The 18,515-nt window shown below is 49.0% G+C and overlaps 1 protein-coding gene across 12 annotated transcripts in view; it reads left to right on the forward strand.

Moving 5' to 3' along the window:
- Positions 1 to 18,515, forward strand: part of LOC138520856 (complement decay-accelerating factor-like) — a 623,694-nt gene that overhangs the window by 378,080 nt on the left and 227,099 nt on the right. For all 12 annotated transcript variants that reach the window (XM_069633259.1, XM_069633263.1, XM_069633265.1 and 9 more), the window contains one exon: positions 9,785 to 9,964. In XM_069633259.1, the coding sequence (XP_069489360.1) occupies positions 9,785 to 9,964 (180 nt within the window). The remainder of the gene's footprint in view (positions 1 to 9,784; positions 9,965 to 18,515) is intronic.

Raw genomic sequence — 18,515 nt, forward strand, 5'->3', positions numbered from 1 at the left:
ACGGGGAGGAAGCAGCTTCATGAGAATTGGGTGCTATTCAGGTGATGGAGATGGTAACATCCAGGACTGGGTGAGCATTGCAAGAGAAGGTGGTGGCAAGGACTGATTAAGTTACAGAGTAGAAGGTAGTGTTGAAAGATTATGATGCCCTTGAAGGGAATGTGGGAACATCAGGGCCTGTGTCTGGTGTTGAGGAGGTGGGACCAGGTGACACTAATGCACCAGAGATAAAGGAGAAGTTGGTGGACAGGCAGGAGATGACACCTAGAACTAGTTGGGACACTACACTGGTTGTAACAGCAGAGGGAAGAAGCAGAATGATTTCCCCAAGAATCAGTGACAATATGAGGGGACGCAGGCACAGTGCCACCCGCAGGTGAAGGTGGTCCAGAAGAAAAGGATGCGGTAACAGCCAGCAAGGGTGCTTGTAATGAAGACTTTGAGAACGACTGAGAAGGCAGGTTTAGGTGAGAACAACACCTAGAAGTTACCAGTAGGGAAACACAGGTAAACCATGTAGACTAGCCAGTCAGAGTATTGATTTTATTACCGCTACATTTGCAGGCATTAGACATATGGCATTGGGCAAATTGTATGTATTGAATAAATTGATGCAACACTGACAAAGACAGTGCATTGATTGTCTCAGACATACAGGTTGTTTTGTTTTCAGATAAGTATATACGAGGGGCACCCGTTTGTCTTTTCTACCTGGGGTCTCTGTTTTTTGTATGGATTAAGCTTACCTGTACAGTAACATTACTGTGGTACGTGCAGGTCACTCCCATTTGTAAGGAATGTGCAGATTTTCTGTTCAAACTGACATCAGGTTGTAATCACTGATGTTAATGATGTGATATATGTGTGGTAAGAACACTGTCCTGGGAAACCTCAATCATATATGTGCTTTTTGGACAAAAGATTGATATTTAACATTATGCTCTCATTTGCTTGACACTCTCCGGTAAGACGTTTCAAGGTGCATGCATATATGTTGTATAGTTTGATTTCATTGTACTGTGTTGACAGCAGGAGTATTTGCTTTAATGTTTGTGATATGGAGATCTACATATATGCCTGTATAATTGCCTTCTTTCACGGGGTCCGGTTTGTATTACTCCGATGGCACTAACAGCTGTAAAATTACATCCGTTTTTACCTGCTTTGTATACTCTTAAAGTATCCCATCTATGAAAGGGTTGGACACTGTAGTGTTTTGTGGCGAGCCACAGGTTTCTGTGGCTTGGCGATCCTAAAGAAGTTGGCCCCGGTTTGCTGCTGCGTCTTTCAGCTGCTGTTCTCCTCGGCTAGTCTCTGAATAATGGCTCAACTGAGCCAAGGAACTGGCACCACTTTGCCAACAGGATTGTCCAACCAGCAAGCCAGTCACCCATCAAACATGGGCAGCCTACAATCATTTTAGAAAAACATAATCTTCCTTATAAGCGCAAGCATTACAGGGTCCAACCCTTTCATACTAATACAAGTCGTGTGGGCAACACTTCTCCCTCCCGTGAACTTGCGCTAATCCAAATATCAAAACCTAAAACAAACCATATAACTAAAGACCCAGTGCTGCGTACGTTGATTTTGCCCACTTTCACCTAGTAACAAATCTTTCTATTTAAGCTGCTGCAAGCTGAAGAGGTTTAACCATCTACAACAGGAGGAGCCAACTGGCAGCCCAGTGGTATCGGGAATTTGTCCCTCTCCTAGGCCTGCTGGGCTCTGGAGTGGGGAAGATATTCTGGCGTTGTCGTCTTCTTTTTGCCCGGAAGCACCCTTAGAAGGAGATGCTTATAGACTACTGCACAAAGCTGTGGCTGATAGAGGTTAAAATTCTACAACATAGGCTTGCTAGCCTAGAATGTGGGGGCAAAGGTTGTTTATGAGGCTTATTCCTTTATACGTACTTATGTATGCAAGTAAAGTGATAGTCGCATTATGGGACCCATCCTCACCCCCTTTTGGGCATAAAGTGACTTGGGGAATCAGTGATGCCCATACAGATGATTACCCACAGCCCTTCCCTATGTCCCAACCCATCATAACTTGAAATTTGAAGTGGATGCTGCAAAGCTTACCTCTCTGCCATGAGAGTGTGTCCTTTAATCCATGCACACTATTTTCCAAACACAAATATTGTTGTGCCCCCACATGGGTGCTAGGAAAACCACAGTTCCTGTGATTAGCCGCTGTGCCCCTGGGAAGAGTGTTGTGGAGTTATTGAATCCGGCAGAAAGGTCAGAACGCATTTGTTAGCTAAAGCAACACTTGTTCTCTCTGACCTCTTGCTCCCCATGAACCAGGCATCCCTGGAGCCGCCGTAGACGACTTGTGCACTCCCATGTGTGACTCTGGCTCCCGACACAGAGACGTGTGGCAGTCAGGGAACTTCTTTGAGAGTTCAGAATGAAAGACAGAATTATTGGCCACCACCCGACTGTGCGTAATTGAAACCAATCAAAGAACAGAAGCAAAGTATGATTAGCTGAAGAACCAAAGCGGGGAAACAGTACAAATGGGGAAAGCACAGGGATATGGATGCAGCAAATCATGAGACAATTGCAGGAGGCAGCCAGAAAAATAGCAATCCATAACTTCATTAGTTGATCAGATTACTCAGGTGTACGAGTGCTGCTTGCATAGGCATAATTATAATTATAATAATTGTTCTCTTATAACACACTTAATACTGAAGATGTTTCTAAGCGTGGACCCGGGATTCGAACCTGTGTTGCTCTGCGTCGTCTTGCTTCCAAGACAAGCGCGTTGCCCCTGAGCTATCTTCCCCTGGACATAGGGAGGGCTTCTGTTCTGACATGGTGGTAGAAGGTAGGAAGGAGTAGCCAGAGGGCAGCTCTAGCACCCATAAAGCGGTCTTCTGGGGATTACATTTTTATTAGCTTGCTCAGGGTTATATATTTCTCCAGCATGGGGTCTGGCATGGATTCACATGCTCATGAATATTCCCCGTCGTCAGGCTGGGAATCCTCGGTAAAGAAAAAACCAGTATCAGTTTCGTTTCTGATCTGTCTTTCGTAGTAATAACCAATCACTGGTCTCTGCGTCATACTGACCACAGCCAATGACTGCCCTCTACCTAAGCACCGCCTCTGGCAGCCATCTTCAGATTTTTACCGCACGTTCATGTGTTGGGATCCTCGTGCTATTGCTCTCGAGCGTTTGTGCTATTTTTTCACGTTTTTTCTCAAAAAACTTCGTTTTTTCGGTCAAAAGAGCCTCAAGCTCCACCGACTCTCCATCCAATCAACGGGGACCCGTTTCGGATTCGTCTGCGCCCCTCAAGGGTGAAGATTCGTCGAGCTACGCTTTTGGAGGACTCCAGAAGTTTCTCAGGCCCAGCCATGGCCCAGGAGAAGGGAAGCTCGACGCCCGGAAAGCTGTTCAGGGTCTGCCCTGGATGCCAGCTGCAGAACGTCTTCAAAGAGGACGAACACTCTTTTTGTCTTTACTGCCTACATGAGGACAAGACGCACGTGGAGAAGAACTGTGCGTTTTGCGGCAACATGTCGGAGCGGACCATGAAGGACCGCCATCAACGTCTCGCCAACTGGCTAGAAGGGAAGAGCCCGTCCGGCGAGAAGAAGAGGAAGAAATCCGAGCGGTCTTCTAAGACCTTTGAGGACGCCCCGGCGAGGGGGGTCCAACATAAGGCCAAGCACCGCGAGTCCGCTGGCACCGGGAGCGCCGAACGGTCGGGCTCTACGGGCGCCAGGCAGGGCGCACCCTCCCCGGCACCATCAACCACGAGCCAACGCTCTGGGTCGGGTAAGAGGAAGGCCGAGCACCCGGCGAAGCTCCTGGAGAGGCCCCGGTCGAGCTCGAAGGCGGAGGGGGAGCGAGGCAGTGTCCCCCCTCAAGGATAAGGCGGTGAGCGCACCTAAGGTGGTCAAGGCCTTAATCCATCCGGCCAAGCCCTCTATCGAAACTGTCGCGGCGGCCCTGGCTCAGCCTATGGAGGCTACACCAGTGGTGGCGACCTCGGGGCTCAGAGTCTCCCTGCCACCTCGGAGGGAGTCCTCTTTTGTGCCCATCGATAGGACCCCCGTGAAATCCCCCGTGGGGAAGAAAAAGGGGGGGGCAGGGCGTCGTCGTAGATTCGGCCTCAACCTCGGAGGAGGAGCTGGTCGAGGTCTTAAGCCACAGCCTCGGCGTGGAAGAAGACCGGCCTGTCGGGATGGATCCCGACGCAGGTGACGCCCGTCGGATTCCCCTCTGCCAGCGCCGCGAGACAACTCGGCGGCCATTTTGTTGGCTATACAGTCCTTATGCTCTGAGATAAGGACGAGACTACCGTTGCCGACGGAACCTCTCCCGTCGGGGGACCCAGAACCGGGACCTTCTGGTGTTCCTCCTACCAAGAAAAGAAGGATCCACCCTCCACCTCCTTTTCAGCCGTCGCGCCCCTTCCAGCCCTCCTCCCCGTCCACCCGAGGGGATGATACGGGGACTGACACGGCAGCGACGGGTACGGACGACGAGGTATACGACGAGGATGTACCGTCGTCGCCTCCCACCAGGGCTTCTCCGCCCGACGAGATTGGATCGTTCCACTCAATGATCGCCAGGGCATCCGAGCTTTTCCAACTCTACCCTGAGGAGAAGAAGGAAGGTTTCCTTTATCAGCGGCGCGAGGCCAAGAGGAAGACGGTCCTCGCGGTGCCTCTATTGGACGACATTTGGGATGAGGGCCTCACCCTCCTCAAGAACCCGTCCACGACGCCAGCGAGAAGAGACCGGTACGAGAAAAAGTACCGGGTCCCGGACACGGCCCCCCTGTGCCTCCGGGCGCAGCCTACCCTGGACTCCGTCGTCTCCGCGGCGGCCAGGAAAAAAGTGGGGGGGGGTGCGGCCTCCACATCGACTTCCCCACCGGACGGCGAGGGAAAGAAATTGGACGCTATGGGACGCAGAGTCATCTCATCTGCAGCGACGACGATTAAAGCTGCCAACGCCTTGGCTATCGTGGCCCGATACGACAGGGAGCTCTGGTACAAACTGGCTCCCCTGCTGGACTTCTTGCCGGACGACAAGAGGGCAGAGGCCCTGGAGATCCTGCAGGAAGGTGAGGTGGCTTCGGACCACGCCATTACCGTTGCGACGGACATCGCCGACACTGGGTTCCGCCAGTTGGGCAACGGCGTTTGCCTTCGGCGGCGTGGATGGCTCAAGGCTACGGATTTCCGTCAAGACGTCAGAGTCCTGGACATGCCCTTTGATGGGAACAACCTGTTTGGGAAAACGGTGGACGATTCCCTTCAGGCCATTAAAGCGGACACCGAGACGGCCCGGGCCCTTGGAGTTCTGCAACAACGACGGACGCCCTTTCGGAGCAGTGGAGGCAAGGGCGCCTCCAAAGGTTCCGGCGGCGGTTTCTCCTCCTACCGTCAAGCGGCCCGCTCGTCATCTCAGGAGGCCTACAGAGGACGAGGCAAGCCTGGCGGACCCCGCCGTCGTCGCCAAGGACAAGGCGCTAAAGCCTCGTCGAAGCAGGATTGAACCGGCCGGGAGGTCGGGCCCCCACCGAGGCACCCCGGTGGTAGGCCGGCTGGCGAGCTGCGTCAGCATGTGGGAGTCCATCTCCACCGACCATTGGGTGCTGGACGCCTTGGCCCGGGGCCACGCGCTCGAGTTTCAAAGAAAGTGTCCGCGCGTCCACCCTGTGGCCAGGAAAGAACTTCACGTCCCTCAACTTCTCCTGGAGGTGAAGGCGATGCTCAAGAAGGGCGCCATCGAACTCGTCCCAAAGAGGCTTCGGGGCTCCGGAGTCTACTCGAGATACTTCCTCGTGAAGAAGACGACGGGGGGATGGCGCCCCATCCTGGACCTGCGACGTCTGAACAAGTTCATCAAGGCGCAAAAGTTCCGGATGGTCACCCTCCAGCACGTCCTGGGTCAGCTGGAGGAAGGAGACTTCCTGTCGTCGTTGGATTTGGAGGATGCCTACTTCCATATTCCCATCTTGAAGGGGCACCGAAAATTCCTCAGGTTTGTGGTCCAAGGGCGGCATTACCAGTTCAAAGCCCTCCCCTTCGGTCTACGGTCGGCACCCAGGGTGTTCACCAAGTGCCTCGCACCGGTGGCGGCTCAGCTGCGCCGCGAAGGGATCCACTACTACCCCTACCTGGACGACTGGCTCATCCGAGCCAAGACAAGGCAGCTCGCCGTGGTCCACACGGCAAGGACCGTCCAACTTCTCACGGACCTGGGATTCTCCGTGAACTACGCCAAATCCCACCTGGTACCCGCGCAAGACACTCTGTTTCTGGGAGCGAGGCTCAACACAGTGTCCCTTCGAGCCTCCCCGTCGGAGGAGAGGACCAGGACCATCCTGGGCAAGGTGCAGCGGATGTTGGTGGCCGACGCGGCCAAGGTGAGGTCCATCAAGTCCCTCCTCGGAATGAGGTCTTCCTGCATCTACCTCATTCCCATGTGCAGGCTCCGGATGCGCCCGTTGCAGGAGTTCCTGGACGCGCGCTGGATCCAAACTACGGGCAACTTCGAGGAAAGGATCACACTCGACGAGAGTTTCCGACGAGCGATCCGGTGGTGGGGCACCCGCGCGCATCTGACGGCGGGCATGGACTTCCAGACCCCAGCCCACCAGGAGACAGTGACCACGGATGCCTCCCTGGAAGGGTGGGGAGCGCACACCGAAAATCTGCACGCAAGGGTCCTTTGGCTCCCGACGGAGAGATCCTTACATATCAACGTCCTGGAGCTCCGTGCAGTGTTTTGGGCCCTCAGGTCCTTCCTTCCGTCCCTCAAGGGCAAGGTGGTGAGGATCTTCACCGACAACACCACCACCATGTTTTACATCAGAAAACAGGGCGGAACCAGGTCCCCAGCACTGTCCAAGGAGGCGCAGGACCTGTGGCATTGGGCAGTCGCCCAAGGGATGTTTCTGGTGCCGTTTCATCTGGCAGGGATACAAAACACCATCGCCGACTCACTCAGCAGGGAGCTGCGCTCGTGCCACGAGTGGGAACTACGGCAGGATCTAGTGGAGCGCCTCTTCCGACGGTGGGGCACACCCCAGATCGACCTGTTCGCGATGGCGACGAACTCCAAGTGCCGGAGGTTCGCCAGCAGGTTTCCCCAGGCGAGGAGCATGGGCGATGCTTTCTCGTTCCCCTGGGAGGGCCTGTTCCTCTACGCGTTCCCTCCTTTGCCACTGCTAATCCGGCTTGTCAACCAGCTCAAGAGGTCACGGTGCAGGATGATCCTCGTCGCACCTGCGTGGCCGAGGCAGATATGGTTCCCGGACCTTCTGGACTTGTCGGCGTCCCCGCCAATCAAGCTGCCGGTGGACGCGGATCTGCTCTACAGGGAAGGAGGCGCCATCCTCCACCACGACCCGAAATCGCTGAACTTGCAGGCCTGGCTCCTGCAGCGCTAGAGTTTGGAGGATACGACATACTGGCCGACTGCAGAGAGGTTCTTGCAAAGGCCAGGGCGTCCTCGACTCTTAAATGCTACGGACACAAATGGAAGAGGTTCTCTGTCTGGTGCCACGCACAAAAGATTAACCCTCTACGGATTACGGCTCCCCAAGTTCTGCCGTACCTACTGACGCTGGCCAAAGCTGGACTGGCACACGCGTCCATCAAGATTCATCTTGCTGCGATCTCCCGATACACCAGAACCACGGGACGGACGTCCTTGTGGTCTCATCGTCTGGTGAAAGAGTTCATGAAGGGACTGTTCAGATCGTTCCCGCCGGTGAAGGCTCCGGCCCCGGCGTGGGAGCTCAACGGGGTGCTGACCAAGCTCATGGGACCTCCGTTCGAGCCTCTGCACTCGGCCCCGTTGAAGTTTCTGTCGTGGAAAACAGCGTTTCTTGTGGCCATCACCTCCGCACGACGGGTGGGAGAGATCCAGGCCCTTTCCTGCAAGGCCCCGTACTTGACTTTTCACGACACAAGGGTAGTGCTCAGGACGCACCCCTCCTTCATGCCCAAGGTACCGTCGGACTTCCATCTCAACGAACCCTTGGTGTTACCTGTGTTCTTCCCGTCGCCTTCGTCGCAGGCTGAGAGGACTTTGCACTCGCTGGATGTGGCTAGAGCGCTGAAGTTCTACGTGGACCGCACGAAGTGTTTTCGGAAGACGTCACAACTCTTTGTGAACTTTGGACCTGTCAATCAGGGGAAGGCTCTCGAAGGCTTCCATTTCCAGATGGCTCTCCGGCTGTATCATGTACTGTCATCGGTTGGCAAACCGACCGCTGCCCGGCCGTCCGAGAGCCCATTCCACCAGAGCGATCGCAGCTACCACGGCGTTCCTTTCTGGTGTGCCCCTGCTGGACATATGCAGGGCTGTTACGTGGAGGTCGACGCACACCTTCACGAAGTTCTACTGCGTCGATCGGGATTCCAGGGAGGAGTCCAGGGTCGGCCAAGCAGTGCTGCGTAACCTGTTCGCCTGAGGTGAGCCTGGTGAGGAGGTAAGATGCTTAATGTTGAGTTTGATGCAATGCTTAATGTTGAGCCTTTGCCACCTCCCGTGGTTGTGCATGTGTGTACTGCTATGTATTCTTTATTCATGAGCATGTGAATCCATGCCAGACCCCATGCTGGAGAAGGAACAAGTTACTTACCTGTAACTGTTGTTCTCCAGCATGCGTCTGGCATGGATTCACATGCGAACCCTCCCGCCTACCCCTCTGCGGCTCTTCACTTGGTCATACTGCCACTTCACGTGCTTCCAAATCTGAAGATGGCTGCCAGAGGCGGTGCTTAGGTAGAGGGCAGTCATTGGCTGTGGTCAGTATGACACAGAGACCAGTGATTGGTTATTACTACGAAAGACAGATCAGAAACGAAACTGATACTGGTTTTTTCTTTACTGAGGATTCCCAGCCTGATGACGGGGAATATTCATGAGCATGTGAATCCATGCCGGACCCATGCTGGAGAACAACAGTTACAGGTAAGTAACTTGTTCCATATGACATAAACAGAGAAAGAGGGTCAGGCCAATTACACTGGTAGAAGCGAAAGGCAAAAAAAGAGGAGCCCAGACCATGAAGGCCACCCGCTTGAGGGTGAGAACATCGCAGCTTGGCAAAAGCCCTAGCTGATAGGAATGTGTTACAAGGTATTACTGTTGATCCCCAGGAGTGTGACCTGCAGCTCGAAGATGATCACATTTATTCCTAGGATCGTTACACTTAAGCAACAGGTGAGGGAATACGTGATGGTAGGACTGTGTTCGGAGGAATTAGGGTGGCAAGCGGCTAGAGTTTATTAATATCTGAGCCAGAGGTGAAAGTACTTGCTAGCAGGCGAAACCAAGAAGCTAGCTGTGTGCTATATCCTTGAGCCCTTAAATTTAAGAAGCAAGCTGGGTACTATATCCCTGGAACCATCGCTTAGATTGGCCTTTGCATTATTTGAGTAAACAAATCCTGACACCAAGTGCTTTAAGTGGGATGCCATGCCCATACTGAGAGCCCCCCTCGCTAAGGGGGTGGGGAGGAACTGGTGAAAGCAGCGGAGCCAGGGCACACTGGCATTATTACACTGTGTAGAATTGTGTTTACGTTGACTCTGACAATATAGGCGCGCATCCCACCTTATCCTGATGCTTGTAAATAAAGGTGTTGAGCTGCTCTGATTACAATAACCACAAGTGTATGTAATAACCACATGCTGCTTCCTTAACACCAGTTATCTTGTGCACATTTAGGCATTATGTTGCTTGTTTCCCCGCAAATGATGCGTACGTTCATGCTACCATGTGTTTTTTGTCGTTCTAGCTGCAGTGATAATTTGTGAAATACCATTGCTCAAAAATGGAAAAATAACCACTTCTGTATCGACACTGGGGCATAAAGACACTATTGACATAGAGTGCGACAGTTTCTATTCCTTGGAGGGCGAAAGCCGGATAACATGTGGTGAAGATAAAGCCTGGTACCCTTCTGAGCCAAAGTGTCGTAAGTATCAGGAAGGCCTTTTCGACCTTGATAACTCGTTATTTCCTTGTTTTTTTCAAAATCTGTTAATGCGTCCCGATTGGGGGGAAAGAAAACAAAGTATGTAGTATATTCGTGAATGAAACACTTGTTTTTTCAGTCCCTCCGATTGGTCAAAACAAGATCACATGACTGAATAAAATAGCATATATTGTCTGCTTGAGCAAGCAATACTATGCGTGCCAGTCGATCATACAATGTGGTCTGTATCCTCATACCCTTTAATTCAAACATTAGCCGCCATTAGATAAGTTGCTCGCACATAATGCTGCAAATCGTGACTACTAGCCATAAATTGCACTGTTTGCTTGAATAACCCGGCTACGTTACCCCCACACAATGCGATGCAACATGGAAATCCTCAGCTGACAAAATAAACATGTACTGCATGCCTAACGAGATGCAAAACGAGTACACAAGCCACCTTAGCCATTTTAGAAGACACTTTCAGCCTCATTACGAGTTTGGTGGTATCTCAGCGGTAATACCACTGAGATACCACCAAATGATATTATTGTTGCCATCACTTAGTCTGGCAGTATTACCACCAGCGGCATTACCACTGTATTACAAGTGGTGGGAAGGCGTTGTTAGTCCTCATTAATTGGAGTATAGGACTCCACAGGGATTTTGGCTCTATTACCACCAGCAGTAATACCACTCATTTGGTCAGTAAGGTGGAGGAATTGCCTTCAGGATTCTGCTGGAGGCGTTTCCTCTGCCTTAATCCAAACCTCTAGTTCGGCGGTGTGGTAATGCAGTGATAACTCTGTTACCACTGCATTACCACCTTTATTTATTACACCACTGCACTCGTAATGATGCCTTTTGTCAGGCAATGATGAGGGCAATGGCGAAAAGCAGATTCGCAGCATTAACAGAGCAAGAGTTAAACAACCTACTCTGACGAAAAAATATAAAAACACAAACATTCTCAAAACAGCACTTTAGAGTTTTAGATTTTAGAGTATTTAGCTTTCAAGTTACTCCAGGTAGCACATATAGAAAGTATTGACTTCCAGAGCTCAACCATTAACTATATAACTTCATTGCAGCAAAATACATTGGAGAAACCTATCCCAAGAGTCTAAGGGTGGCAATTAGATATACCTTCCAAAAGCACTGTGAAGGTAACAGTGCTCTCCATATAACAAAGACAAGGCCTTCTTTGATGGCAATTAAATGTTTAATGCAGTCCTAACTAAAGTTACACAAAAGAGGGAAAAAGTGATACTAAACACAAAGATCCAAATATCAAGCAATACATGGAGAAACTACACAACAATATCAACGCTAAATGCTAATTGGCCTCCAATGCTGCACCTGTATAACAGATGAAGAGCAAGCCTGAGACACTTTGAAAAGATCGATTTTACGATTCTAACAGATGCAGAAGTTTGCCACCACCAAATAAAATAAATTTACAAAACCCACTCAGGAGATATTTACTAATCCTATTTAACAATCTTATAAACCTTAATTTTAAACATCAGTCAATTTAATTTATTTCAATAAACTATTTCTTGAAATAAAGGTGGTTTCACAAAATACCTTAGAGTATACTCCTTCCCCCTCTCAGCCCTCATCCCTGCCCTCCCACCACCCTGTGATTGGCCTGTTTCCCTGGGCAAGTTAGAGCCAGGCTCCAGGCCCCTTTACATCGACCCCTGCACTCAAATTAGCTTACAGTGCCTTCAGGTAAGTGTTGCCTCCTTCCTCTGGGTACCAGCCCTTGATATTGTGTATTTTGTTTTAAATTGTAATTTTTGGTGCACTCCTGCGCCATCTCGCATCCTCGGCAGCCCCTCTGCTAGCTGCTTCCTCTTTGCCCTCTCGGCCCGCCTCCCAGCCCTCCCACCACCCTGTGATTGGCCCACTCTCTTATTCTAAGACACCTTCCCGGAGCAGCCCCCCTGCCCGGGCAGCCCCTCCAGCTAACGGCCCCAAGGCAAAGGGCAGCTGCTCCCAAAGAAGCAGCTCAAGTCAATGTTTACCCATGTTCACCTGTGAAGTCAGCCGTCAACCAACAGCAACTGATAAGGTAAGTGTGGTCTGGGTGCGGAGTACAGCCATTACTGTACTCCATTAAGAACCATACCACTCTTATCACCATGCATAACGTAGCACACCCATGTTACCTAGCTAATAAGTCATTTCACAATCAGTGGTTTCTCCACTTAATGGCTCTGTCTCTAATTTAGGCATCTTGCCCACTTACCAGGTGTCACAAATCTGACTGTATGCATACTTGCTGCTGTGTCCCAAATGTAGGTGTTTTTCTTTTGTTTTTTTCAACTTGCCAGGTATCCAAATTTGAGTGTTTTCTTCTTGCTGTTCTATCTCAAATGTAGGCGTTTTTCCCACTTGTCAGATATCCCAAATCTGAGTGTATTTTTCCTGCTTCTGTACCTCAAATCTTGGCGTTTTTTTTCACTTGCCAGGTATCTCAAACGTTCCTGTTTTCTACTTAGTGCTGTGTCTCAAATATAGGTGTTTTTTTCACCTGCACTATGTGCCAGTACTAGGGGTCTCAATGCCGCTCCTGTGTTTCAAATCTAGGCGTTCTTCCCTTAGCTGCTCTCATCCAGTTCTGACTGTTTTTCCAATTGCTGTTTTTTCCAATTCTATGTGTTTTCCCTCTAGCTTTGTTTTCCAGTTCTTGGAGCTCCGCCCACCAATGCTGGGTTTCGGTTCCGGGATTTCCCTTGCATAACAGCTGTGTTCCAAGTCAAAGTGCTTTAGAACAAATGTTTCCCACTAGAACGGGCCCTAGTTTTAGGTAACCCACTGCCACGGCTGTGCTCCAAATGTAGGGGTTTCTTGGGGAATCTAACAGAAGGATAGAAAGGTAGCCGCAAACTGCCAGCAGACTAATAGTCTGAGGAGGGCAGTCTCCACAGACAGCCGAAAGGGGAAGGCCACCAAAGTGCGCCTTCAGGAACCACCATCGAGCCCTATCCCATTTGGAACTTTCTTTTTATTTAAAAACATTTTCTATATACAAATAGCCATGTTTGACTTTATATATAACATATTTAAGAAAAAAAGAATACTAGTTCCTAAAAATATAAAACCTAAAATATCTTTCCTAAGTACAAAATTGATTCATCTAAATAATACAACAGTTCCATCTTTCAAACATGATCTCTCAACACACAAGTCAGAAGATCCATGCTGATAATTCTTCCCGAATATTCATACATATACCATAAAATGTCATCATGTGAAAAATAAGATTGTTTTCTTCCAGTAGCAGCATCCACAAGGATGACACATCATCACAATGTAACACATTGCTGTATGCTTTCATGTACTTTGCTCTGATACTGTTCAAACTGCTGCAATAGCACATGATATGTTCTGCTGACCCTATTATCGTCTCGCTGCACAAACAACATAATCGCTCTAGCCACGGTATGCCCACTTTGACTCCCTCTATTTCGAGTACCTGTGTACAACAAAAGATAGCTTCATATTATGGCACTGTTAGCATAGGCCTCAATATATTTCGGACCGATTTTATGCCCCATCCAATATTCAATAAAAGGGACACTGTTTAGCTTGGCCTGTGTGATGCCTATATTATCATGTTCAAATGAGTCAGGTTTGTACCATAAGGTGCCAAGAGTACCAAAGCTCTTATACTCATGTTTAGCCCAGTGTGCCTCCATTACATCAACCATGATTGTTCCATTATCAAGGTGCCTCAATTTCTCATTGCCCATGACAAGTTTATAATCAATTACTCCAGTTATTTTCATAATATCAAATTCCAGCAGGACATATTCAATCGGCAGTGAATTAGGCATTCTTATTAACAATCGCAAGATTTTGGCTTCAAATTTATTTAGCTCAGATCTAAATTTAGTTCGCCACACTTCCACGCCATATATCATACAGGGCACAATTCTAGATGTGTATAACAATAATATAGTTTTAATAGAACATCCACCCTGTCTACCGATATAATGGCTCAAGGCGTGTGTGATTCTCACGCAGTTAGCTTTATTTTCTTTCCGTTGAAATTACAATTTTAACAAATTATCAATTAGGCCACCCAAGTAATTATAGCACTCCACGCATTCAGCGACCTTTGCATCAAGCTTACATGTTGATTTAGAGGTTATTTTACTCTTTGTTTTTCCCAGGAATGCCACTATCTTGGTTTTTTCAATGTCATTGCGGAGGCCATTGTCACTGGCATACTTGCCCAGGGCATCTAGCTTAAGTTGAAGCGCCTTTGGAGTCTAATCAAGGAGCAGAAGATCATCTGCTTTGCTAAATCATCCAATTTTAAGTGCCCCAATTTTCACTGTGCACGTTTCAACCAGATTTAAAGTCTCAGCTAGATCAGCGAGGTACAAGTTAAACAAGGTGACAACGAGGATGCAATCCTGTTTAACTCCTTGTGTCATAGACAAAAGGTCAGACACAAGTTCCCCACCTTCCAGCCCCATTCTAACTTTTGTGCCAGTATGTAGCTGCCTGATCATATTTTACAGGCCATGAGGTATGTTCCATGAAACAAGTTTGTTCCATAGTCTATTCATATGACTGTGTGGAAGGCTGCGCTGAAGTCGATAAATGCTCCATAGACTGGCAATTGGCGTCTGTACTAGGCATATTCCATGGTGGTTGACAAGGTGAGGAGATTGTGTGTGGAGCTAGATTTGGCTCGAAAGCCTGTCTGATTGGGGGGTCTCATTTTCAGCAATCCACTGATTTAATTAATTCAGTAGTACTCTTGCAAAGCATTTTGCCAGAATGTCCAGCATGGCCAACATCCAATAGTTTGAAGGGATTTTTCAAAATACTTTTTTGTGGTCTGGGTGGATAGTACTCTCTTTCCAAGAAGAGTGTACCTCACCATGAGTCCCAATCGAGTCAAATAACGGATGTAATGCATTGGCCCAAATTCACAGGGATAACTTCAGAAGGCTATTGCACGCACTATTGGGGCACACTCCTGAGATGTCGGTACAATAGCAATCATCTGTGTGATATCAGTGACCGTAGATTTACAGCCCCACCTCTGGTTAATGTGATGATGTAAAAACAAGGGGGGGTTCTGGGAGTTTCTCTACTACCAGCCTATATCCCGGGTTAGTCTCTCAACCAGAGACTTTAGCTCACCATCCTTTCAAAGGAGACACATTTCCACTACATATCAGTTTTGTCCTCGCCCAAGGGCAGTCCAGCACTGAAATGCCTGGCAATTCTCTTCTGAACAAGAGTACCAACAGCAACCCCATGCAGGCGAAGAACGATGGTCTGGAGGGTTGCCCAGAGCAATGCCAGTAGTTAAGATTCATTCTAAACCTTCCAGCCATCACCACTTTGTTTTTGCTTTGTCACCCCGAGTGGGATGGGTTATGCCCAGATGTGGGACCCGTGCCTGCTCGACCTAGAGACCCAAGCTGCTCCTCGCTGATGAGGCCCAACAAGGCCAAAACATGTTTGGGGATGCTTGTGGTCTCGTGCAGAAGAGATGTGACCTAGCAGTTCAGGCTGGACTGCCCCTTTTGGTGTGGGACCAAGCCTGATTTGCATACGGTCTTTCCCCTTCTGTAATGGGCTGGCAGGCGAAGAACGATGGTCTGCAGGGTTGCCCAGAGCAATGCCAGTGGTTAAGATTCATTCAAAACCTTCCAGCCATCACCTTTTTGTTTTTGCCTTGTCACCCCAAGTGGGACGGGTATGCCTAGACGTGGGCCTAAAGAGCCAAGCTGCTCCTCACTGATGAGACCCAACAAGGCCGAAACATGTTTCGGGATGCTTGTGGTCTCGTGCAGAAGGGATGTGACCTAGCAGTTTGCGCTGGACTGCCCCTTTTGGGGTGTGACCAAGCCTGTTTTGCATATGGCCTTTCCCCTTCTGTAATGGCTTGGCAGGCGAAGAACAATGGTCTGGAGGGTTGCCCAGAGCAATGCCAGTGGTTAAGATTAATTCTAAACCTTCCAGTCATCACCTCTTTGTTTTTGTAATGTGAGGATGTACCTCATTGCTGGGTGTCGTAGCCCCCAGTGTATTCCTGAGTACACCAGCTCTCTTCGGGAACACTATTAAGAGGACATTTTTCTTAACAGCCCCTCTCACAATGGACCAAATGCCTGCGTTATTCTTAGTCCAGGCATGATAAGCCAAGCACATCCATAACACACACTTACTCCTAGCGTGATGTCTTCTCAACCACCTACGATACTTAATTTTAAGGGCTTTAATGTGTTAGGGATGTCGACCATTAACATCTCTCTGCCTGCTTTACGCAAAGCCTGCGCAATAACCTGCCTCAGTGGTTTTTACTCAGCCTGTATTATGTAGTCGTACTATCAACTACTACTGTGATCCATATTCCAGCGCTCAGTCGGCTGCCTATATCTGTGTTTTTTCTGTGTGACCTCTTTGATGGACGCAATCACTTTGGTAAAATCCTCCAACATCGCCAGATTATTAGTTTCACTCCTGACAAAACAAGGGAGAACCTTTTGCCTACAACTCTCGCCTTCTCAAGACTAACAGGGTTCCAGCATATTCGATTTGCACCCGCATTTATAAAAATGTCACTGTTCAATTTGAAACGACTACCACTCACACATGCATTCAACAACACACAAACAGGGAGATGGTTGCTTTTTTCTTGTGGCAATATGGCCATTTCTTGCACTATACCAAGCCCCACATCATTAACAAATGCATAATCTACGTTGTAGGCACTCCTACCAGCAATGTGAGTATGTGCTTTTTGCAGCAACACCATCGCAATTACCATTTACCATAGTTCTATTAAACAGCTTAAACAACCTCATCCAACTTCTGCCCTGTTTATTAGTGTCGGCAGAAATATATGGACAAGACTCACTCTGGACCAACGAGCAACCAGTGTTTATGCTCATTCTTGCAATAAAGTCTCCCAAAAATAAGATGGGGGAGGGAGGTTATCGAAATTTGACTTTTTCAGGATATATCTCACCGTTGCACTATTACATTTACTGGCCACTGCATTGGAAAGGTCATACACATTAATTAAGAGGAGTTTATCATGTCCTTGCAAGTTGCAGCAAATTATTACCACCTGTATCGTGGTATTTGACCATTGAATATCTACTAGTCGTCATGGGTGTCGAACAGTAACCAACAGTCCCCCGCACGGTATACCAATGGTACCCTTTATTGCCAAAACCTGCAAGGTACTACGACCATCTGTCTTGCAGGGGAACATCATCCAGGTCTCCTGCAACGCTACAATACCAAACAGATCGATGTGTGCCAGTAGTCTATCTTCTGCGGTTCTGTCCCTCACGATACGGGTAGTATCACCGGCCATAGCACCCAGTAGAACCTGAGAATCTCCCCCTGAAAGCCTACAGCCCCTGACTGAGCCACACTCCCCCACCCCCCACCCCACAATACAGACAACAGAAGCCATCAAGAAAACTGCTACTAAAAGAGGACCCTAAAACTAAAACAATAAAGACAACAAGCAGCCCAACAAAAACTCAGAAAAAAGCATTGTAGGGGGGCACTGTTATCCAGCATTTAAAATGGCTGCTCTATACTAGAGCTCCAGAACCCATTGCTGTCGTAGGGCTGAAATATACTTTGCCATTGACCCTACCTAACCATTACCCGACCGGATCATCTCATAAAACGCAGGCAGTTTGCAGATCCCACTCCGGCAATCTTACAGTCCTTGGTGAGGGTCTCGAGGACAGAGACACTGTGGAGGCGTCCGACGACTGGAGTGCTGTCACTCTACAGCTGAGCTGTGGTGCCACGGACAGGGAGTGAGGGATGATGACCCCAGCCAATCCAGAATTGCCACATAAATAATTACACGGCCCACCGCCGTCAAAGTGAGATCGCTGTCAAAGCGAGACCGCTTGACCCTGCCTACCAGTGAGCGGACACTCCTGCAGACGGCCCGGGGCCTGGTTCCTTGGACCGACAGGAATTGGGTGCTGGGTGAAACCTCAATACACCACTGTTTGCCACACCCAAAGTGCTTGCTGAGAGAGGGGCCGCTGCAAGACGTGCAGAAACATACAGGGGGCACAGGCACCCTATGCAGTACCCTTTGGGTGCACTATAACAACCCTGACCTCCTGGAATAGGAACCCAACCTTCAGTATAAGCTTGTACTACACAGGTTGGTAGCGTGTTGAGCAGCCAGGCTTATCTCAAGAGGGGTCAATGTGAGCTGTAGGGGAGTTACACAGATATTCACAGTGACAAGTATTCAAATAAAAAGGAGACCTAGGCTAAGTAACCTTCGGTAAGTATTCAAATAAACACTTACACACAAGGTTTCTTGAATATACAATAATTAATTCATTTATCAGCCAGTTAGAATAAGCCTTCTTCAGAAGGGAGCAATATAAAAGCAGCACACAAATACACTTCAAAAACTGTACACTCTCTTAGTTTTGTAAACCAGTAAAGACCCTTTCAAGGGGAGTGGGTCCTCCGACGTATTCCATATCTATGACAGTAATCACCACAGCTGTGCTGCTTC

The sequence above is a fragment of the Ambystoma mexicanum genome, chromosome 13 (genome assembly GCF_040938575.1).
Source record: "Ambystoma mexicanum isolate Mex_15411 chromosome 13, UKY_AmexF1_1, whole genome shotgun sequence".
Classification (NCBI taxonomy): Eukaryota; Metazoa; Chordata; class Amphibia; order Caudata; family Ambystomatidae; genus Ambystoma; species Ambystoma mexicanum.